Here is an 8,116-nt window from a genome sequence, read left to right as displayed (position 1 = left end):
GCATCTTGCTCAGGCCTTCCATGAGTTTATGGTCTGGAGAAAACTTTATAAGCAATCATAAATGAACTAAACACAAACAAGAAATACTAGACCAATATGCCACTTTGCTGGGCCAGCTAAACCTCCTTTGGGGACCGTTCTCAGCTGGGGCATTGCTCTCTCCTTCAACAGACATTTGCTGTTGTAAAAATAACTAAACATTGCTTATGGACACATGCGCAGGACTCTCTGACCCAAGGAGTTTGTAGGAAACTGCCTCCCAGCTTTTGGAATACCTGACCACTTAGACAACTTGAGGAAGATCTCCTGCGGCCTGGCAGGTCCTGGGGCGGGGATCACCGTCCTGGAAGGCTCAGCTCTGTGGGTGCTAGGAGTAGAGTCTGCATCTTGTGGGTTCCTCTCCTAGTCAGCTTCCTAAGGGGCAGCGCTGTAGGACCAAGGACAGAAATCGTCAAGTGAAGAGCGGATTGGACGTGAAAACAGATGCTACCGTGGCCTGTAAGAGAAAAGAAGGAATCTCTGGGCACATATACAGATAAAATCACGAGCAAAAGTGGTGAAGCAAGGAGTAGCTGCAATCCAAGTATATACATGGTGTGAAGAAGCTAAGCACCATGGGAGGGGCTGCTATTGCAGCAGCTGTGGTGGCACCTCTGATCTGCCACTAGGTGGCAAGAGAATTCCACCATGGCCACTAACCTCATCTGGGACTTCGGCTTCACCCTAGAAGCGGGATATGGGATTAGATTTCTTCCTCTGATAAGACAGTGGCAAGCAGGGTTGATAGTCCCCCATCCACAGGAAGAGACTATGACCACGGGCACGTCCTTTTGTGTACGCCAACCTGGTGTGTGCTTGAATATCCTTCCTCAAAACACTCAGGCCAGTTCATTCCCTTGTCCCTTTCCTGCCTAGACCAGGTTCATAGCCAAGGGCTGACCGCGGTTGTTCAGCAACTTCAGGCGTTGCCGGCTGACTTCCCCTACATGTAAGAATTGACCCTTTCCCCCAGGACCTTCCCCTAGAACTCTGTGTTGCTAGGAATCCCCCTGCCACGCCCTCCCCTAACCCCAACACTACTGCCGGCAATCTGCAGGGTTTCTAGTTCAATGAAGCCTGTTTTTTTACTGTTCCCTGTTATAAGCCTGGATATCCTGCAGGGAGCACGTTTCCATCCCGGTAGCAGTGGGTTGATGAAACCCAAATTTGAACGGCTGGACACCCCCACACGGGACACATGATTGACAAATGCCCCTTTGGCCAATTTTTCCATGCAGCCGGACCACCTGGTTATTTGTGGTCCTGCAGGCAGATGGCCCTTCTTCCCCATATACCCTTAAGGACATTTCTGCTTCTAATAACAACGTTACTGGCTGGGCACTGACGTCTGTGCTTTAATTAATCTCCTGGAGGCTTATCTCTTCACCTACAAAATGGAGATAATAACGTCTCCTTTGAAAGAGTATTGTGAGAATTGAATGAGACCAGGTATACAACCCATTCCTGATTCAGCCTCACTGACTTGTGAAGTTTTGTTTTGGTTTAATGGAAATCTTATGTTTTACCACCCACTGAAATCACTGCATCCTTATAAAGATGAATGGAGTACTCCCCTTGGAAAACAATTCCATCACCGTGGTTTTTTCTATGACTGAGAGTAGTCTTGGTATTCATGTCTATTCAGAGAATACGGCAAAACTTGGCTTCCACCATCTAGTGTAAAAATTAGAATAAAGACAAACACTTCTGTTATGCTGAAAGTATATTTATATATATAGATATAGATATTTACTTCTCTGTAGACAGTTTTTACTGATGAGTCATTTGAACATTCAAAGAACAACCGATTACAATGCTACATGAACTATACCAGAATGAGATGGATAGCTTCTCAATTCATTTCACAAAGCCAGCACAAAGCTGATACCAAAACATAACAATTATAACACAAAACAGAGAACCACAGATCTCACTTAAAAATACAGATGCCAAAATACAGAACAGAACAGTAGCCGATTGAAATCAACACCACATGAAAAATGTACAAAGCTTTGGCAGATACGAAACCAAGTTGAAAATCCAAACTTGCACGTGTGGAACTGGAACACAAACACCAGAAACAAAAATGTCCCCCCACCCTGTCAGTGGCCTCTGGCCAGGGAAACACAGGAGCGAGATCTCTGCTACACCTATTAGCGGGGAGGGGGCCTGCTGGTGGGGCCACGGGCACTGTCACTGCTGTCAGGTTCATCCTCATCTGTGTCTTCCCACTCACACTCTGCCAGCGCTTCAAGGTAATGGAATGGCCAGCACCGTGGATCTTTCTTATGGAGCTTGGCCAAAAACCTCAGCACAAGCATCTTGCTCGTTTCCAGGAACGCTCGAGGGCCCCAGAGGAACTCATACTCTGCAGGCTCAGTGTAGGGGATTCGCCTGTACTCTAGGTACTTCTGCCTGACAAACACTTCGGTGATGAGCTTCCTAGTATTTCCAAAGAGACCATTCGTCTCCCGGACATCCAGCCCCAACCTGAACAGAAAATTAAAGATCAAATCCTCCCTGACACAATTGCCTTTCATAAAGATGAGGCTCAAGACCACCATCAGGAGGCCGAACTTGGGCCTGTCTAAATAGGATGCCACCAAATCCCCTGTAGGGTAGCCCAGCTTGTTGATGATAATATAAGCGTGGTTTTTGGTATCAATTTCTTTCAATTGATAACCAAAGGCACACTCCAGCTTATTGTTGGCACGGTTGATGATCTCTAAGCACTCATCTTTATACTCTCTGATGATGACTTTCACCATCTCCGAGCGCTGGACAGGCACCTTGGCTTGGTCCTTGACTAAGAGGAACTGCACCAATGCATTTGCTCTCTCATCCAAGGGAGACAAGGACTGCGCCTCCACCTTGGAATTATCCTGGGTGGCACTGGATCCCGGAGAGACACCTGCAACCTCAGACACAACCAAGGGCAGAGGGCTCCTTGGGCTTTCAGAGAGACCCAGAGCCCTGGAGGTGCTCGGGCCCTCCCAGGCACTCAGGGCCCAGGATGTGCTGGGCCCTTCCCAGCCACTCAGGATCCTGGAGGTGCTAGGGCCCTCCCAGCCACTCAGGCCACGGGGGGTGTTGGGGTGCTCCCAGTCACCCAAGACCTGGACAGGGCTTTGGACCTCCCAGTCACTCAGATTCAGATTCTCCCAGGGCCTTGGGCCCTGCCAGTCATGAAAGGCCAGCGTGTGGCCACGGCTGTCCTCTCGGGCTTCCAGATGCTTCTTCTTCCGGGTGGCCTTGCCGGAGCGGCGTGGCATCTCCACGGAGGTCTTGGAGGCCTCCTGAGTGGTGGCAGTTGCCTGGGGGGCAGCTGCTGTAGCCATCAGGAGGGTGGGCACTGCCTGGGATGCCTTTGAGGCATTCATGTTGGGCTGTGGGGCCCACGGAACTGCAGGCAGGGCCTCTACACAGGCAAAGGGATCCTGCAGAGCATATGGCAGTGACTTTGGGGCCTCTGAGGCAGCAGAGGGGCCTTTAAAGGCATTCAGAGAGGCAGGCTGAAACTGGGAGGTAGCTGGGAAGACACTTGAGGAGGGAGCAAAGGTCTCCGGTGTGGCAGGCAAGTTTTTCCAGGTGCCTGGCAAGTGTGCTCGGGCAGCTGACACTGCCTTGGGAGCACAGAAGGTGGCAGCAAAGATCATGCGGTCTTTCGAAGGGGCCCTGCGCTCCTTTGAGGAGGTCCTGCGCTCTTTAGAGGAGCCCCTGCGGTCTATAGGAGAGGCCCTGGATTCTCCTGATGGAGTCATCAGTGATTTAGCGGAGCCCAGGGGAAAATTTGCCGCCGCTAAGGGGGGTCCGGGCTGGGCCTGCAAGACCGCAGGCGGTGTCTGCCAGGAGGGCTGGAGCTGCAGTGTGGGCAGCTCGGCTTGCGGACCCGAGGTCTGGGGCGGCTGGGGGGGTAGCTGGATTTGCACAGCTTTTTGGCAGGGCGGGGCTCCCTGAAAGGGCTGCTCCAGCGGAACCATGGGGGGAGCCTGCCTCTGGGCCTCCTGGGCAGGCAAGGGCTGCCAGAAGTGGGTGGGGGCCTTCTGGGCCTGCCAGGCCAGAGCCTGTGTCTGCTGCACCTCCTGGAACTCCATTGACGTTGGTATCTCGTGTGGCACTGGGGGCTGATCTTTGGGGGCCTGCCAGATGATGGATGGGCAGTGCACAGCCTGCGGGGCAGACAGTGGGGCAGACAGCGGGGCCGGCAGCACAGGCTGGGGCACCTGCGGGCCAGCGAGCGGCGCCGCGGGTACCTGCGTAGCAGGTGGGGCCGTAGGCACCTGCGGCGCCGCCTGCACCTGCGGGGCCGGCAGCCTAGCCTGCGGGGCCTGCCGCAGTGGAGGTGGGGGTGGCAGGGCCTGCCAGAGCGGTGGTTGGGTGGCCAGGACCTGTGGGGCAGGTCGGATGGGCGGTGGCGCCTGGCGGATCACCGGTGGCGCCTGGCGGATCACCGGTGGAGCCTGGCGGATCACCGGTGGGGCCTGGCGGATCACCGGTGGGGCCTGGCGCACTGGTGGTGGGCCAGGGCGGATGGGTGGTGGGCCAGGGCGGATGGGCGGGGGCCCCTGGCGCACAGGCGGCGGCACCTGCCAGGCAATGGCTGGTGCCTGCCAGGTGACCTGCGTGGTCTGCCAGGTCAAGGGAGTGGCTTGCCAGCCTTGCGGCGTGGCCTGCCATCCTGGCGAGGTCGCCTGCCAGCCCGGGGGTGTGGCCAGCTGCGCTGGGGGTGCCTGCGGGCCCTGGGGAACCTGCTGAGGAGCCCTTATAACTTGAGACTGGATTTGCAGGATCAGAGGCTGAGCCTGCGGGGCCCAAGAAGCCATCGGCTGTGCAGGTGGGGCCATCGGCTGTGCAGGTGGGGCCGCTGGCTGTGCCATCGGTGCTCCTGAAGCTGGAGGCTGGGTCATTGGAGCTCTCGCACCTGGAGGATGAATCATCAGGACTCCTGGACCTGGAGGCTTGGCCATCGGTGCTCCTGAAGGCGGAGGCTGGGTCATCACGGCTGCAGGAGGCGGCTGGACCATCGGGGCTCCCGGAGCAGCAGGCTGGACCATCAGGACTCCCGGAGTCAGAGGCTGGGCCATCAGGACTCCCGGAGCTGGAGGCTGGGCCATCGGTGTCCCCGGAGGGAGAGGCTGGGCCATCGGTGTCCCCGGAGGGGGAGGATGAGCCATCGGTGTCCCCGGAGGGGGAGGATGAACCATCGGGGTCCCAGGAGGAGGAGGATGAACCATCGGGGTCCCAGGAGGAGGAGGATGGGCCATCGGGGTCCCCGGAGGAGGAGGATGGGCCATCGGGGTCCCCGGAGGGGGAGGATGGGCCATCGGGGTCCCCGGAGGGGGAGGGTGGGACATTGGGGTCCCCGGAGGAGGAGGATGGGCCATGGGAGCTCCGGGAGCTGAAGGATGCACCATCAGGACTCCCGGGGTCGGAGGCTGGGCCATCGGGGCTCCCGGAGGCGGAGGATGCACCATCAGGACCCCGGGAGTTGGAGGCTTACCCATCGGTCCCCCCAGCGGGGGAGCCGGGACTATCGGGCCCCCCAGGGCAGGAGGCTGGGTCATCGGAACCACCGGGGCGGGCAGCTGGCCCTGTGGGGCCTCCCAGGCAGGCTGAGGTGCCTGCCAAGCGGCCAATGAAGCCTGCAAGTCAATTGGAGGTGGATCCCAAGGGACTGGCGGAGCCCGGGAGGAAGCGGGCGGGGCCCGCATCAGAACCGTAGGGCGGCTATAGACAGGCGGCTTCGGGGCCTCCGCTGGAGGACTCGAGTCACCCAGATTCTTACTTAGCTGCGACATGTCCCTTTGCTGACAGCTGGTGGGTCTTTTCCTCGGACAGCTGCTGGGCCTTTTCCTCCAGAGAGAAGAGAATGCCTACGTGGCTGTTCAGAGGCTCCCTCCCTGCTGAATGCTGAATAGGAAGTGAGTGCTGCTCGCTCCGCAGCTTTCCGCAGTAAGGAGGAGGGGGGAAGGGGGCTCAAGCCCGCCCCTTCCCCGCCCCCGACCACCACAAGTGGATATTGCATAGGGGCGTCTACCGGAGTCCTGGCTGACACAAGATCCCTTCTCACTCTGTCCAGTCCCCAAATGCAGACCAGTCAGACTCCACATGGATGAGTTTTCACAGGGGAGTGACAGGAACCGATCCATGTTTTAGAAAAAATCACGGTACTGCAGTGTGGAGTGGGAGCAGACCACTGGAAACATGGAAGGTATCCAAGACCGGGGGGAGATGGTGTGGTCTGGGCTAAGATGTGAGGCGGAGAATGAGAAAAGTGCATTTACATAAGAGAGTTTCAGGAGTTATAGCAGACAGATACCTGTATTAGAACTGAATAAAGGAGTCAGAGACATGGAAAAGGCACACAAGTCCCTGTCTGGAGAAAGTGGAAAGTTGCAGGACTGTTCCTCTCTTAGGGTCCCAGGAGAGGCACACGGGAAGAGAGGCTGCTGAGTATTGGCAGACACAGGGCATTTGCGGTGCTGTGGGACTGCCAAGGAGGGATGCCCTGTAGGCACTCCTGTATAATGTCTTGGGAGTCCTGCTTGGCTATTCCTCATAAAAACAGAGTTGTGGGAGGGAATGTGGTTGCACTAGATCTTGAAGAACACAGGCATGTTAGAGACACATGGAGAAAAGGGATAGCAGCAAGTAGGGAGAGAGAGGAAAAGAAGTCACGGAACTGAGACATGCCACAAATCAGTGGAAGACAGCGTTTTTCGTATGGGGAAAACTGCCTGTGGAATGGCTCGGATGCAGGAACAGAGTAGGTTTCTCAGTGTTTTTCAGTTGCAGAACAGGAAAGAAATTTTTAAAATGAAAACCAAATAATGCACCTGAAGATAACAAAATGGGTATATAAATAGATCAAAAATTGATACATTTGGACATGTAGGAAAAACAGACAAACAATAACAAAATTTCTGGGGAAACTACTTGTGACAAAAATCAGTTTAAGTATGAGACAAATCAAGTATCAACAGATAAAGCAGGCGACAATAGTATTATTGGACAATGCTATACAACTTTATGGTGAGAGGAAGTGATAATCTCAGTAGTTGAAAAGTTTTCTGGAAATATACAAAGTACTAAATATCAAGGATGTTTCGTTTAAATAGGCTGTTGGCAGCCTAGGGCAGGAGTCCAGAGTGACAAAATGTGCCACCAGGGGGCAGATGAGGATGATGAAGGGTACACCCCACTCCTCCCCAGGTACCCTTAGCCAGGGGTCCTCAAATTTGGTAATTTATGGATCCAAGGGAAGGTATGTACACACTCCTAATGTTATTATTGCCTTAAATAATAATAGAAGAATTTGGGGGTGAAGTTTCAGTGATTTTCTGGACATTTAAGGGATGCTGTTATTCCCAGGAAACTCTTTGCAAAACAGTCAGATTTTTAAGGGTATTTGATGATACAGTAGCCCCCCAACTTATCTGTAGGGGATACATTCCAAAACTCTTGAAGCCCGAACCTGGAGACAGCACCAAACCTTATATATACCATCTATCCCTTTCATTCTCCTTCTTCACAATTTCACCGATAGTTTTGTTTCTGCCGTATAGCTTAGCAATCTCAGCATGCGATTTTTTTCTTTCCTTATTAAGTCAAGAACTTTCACCTTTTTCCTTCAAGGAAGCACTTCATAGCTTCTGTTTGGCATACCTAAATTGCCAGGATCACTACTCTTGCATTTTGGGGCCATTATTAAGTGAAACAAGGGTTCCTTGAACACGAACACTGGAAAACCGATGGTGGATTTGATATCTGAAGCAGCTACGAAGTGGTTAATGAGTGGGTGGTGAATACGGTAGCACTCCTGTGCCTGCAGTTTCACATTGTGTGGATTCAGTTACCTGTAATCAACTGCAGTCTGAAAAATTAAATGGAAATTTCCAGAAATAAACAATTTATAAGCTTTAGATTGCATGCCATTCTGAGTAGTATTATGAAATTGTTCTCTTTTGTCCTGCCTGGGGCATGAATTATCTCTTTGTCTAGTGTATCCATGCTGTATACACTGTCTGCCTGTTATTCACTTAGTAGCTGTCTCGGCTGTCAGATGAAAACATCATAG

At 53.5% G+C, this 8,116-nt stretch overlaps 1 protein-coding gene across 1 annotated transcript; it reads right to left on the bottom strand.

Annotated features, from left to right (window-relative positions):
- Positions 1-1,749: 1,749 nt before the first annotated feature.
- On the bottom strand, positions 1,750-7,517 carry MAGEL2 (MAGE family member L2). The gene has a single exon (XM_031668964.1). The coding sequence runs from the start codon at positions 5,835-5,837 to the stop codon at positions 2,193-2,195; it is 3,645 nt and encodes a 1,214-aa protein (XP_031524824.1). The 5' UTR covers positions 5,838-7,517; the 3' UTR covers positions 1,750-2,192.
- Positions 7,518-8,116: the final 599 nt, after the last annotated feature.

The sequence above is a fragment of the Papio anubis genome, chromosome 7, assembly GCF_008728515.1.
Source record: "Papio anubis isolate 15944 chromosome 7, Panubis1.0, whole genome shotgun sequence".
NCBI classification, from domain to species: domain Eukaryota; kingdom Metazoa; phylum Chordata; class Mammalia; order Primates; family Cercopithecidae; genus Papio; species Papio anubis.
This window is presented reverse-complemented; position numbering and strand designations above follow the sequence as displayed.

Excerpts from the sequence above, each read along its gene's own strand:
- MAGEL2 (XM_031668964.1), bottom strand. The coding sequence starts at position 5,837 with ATGTCGCAGCTAAGTAAGAATCTGGGTGACTCGAGTCCTCCAGCGGAG.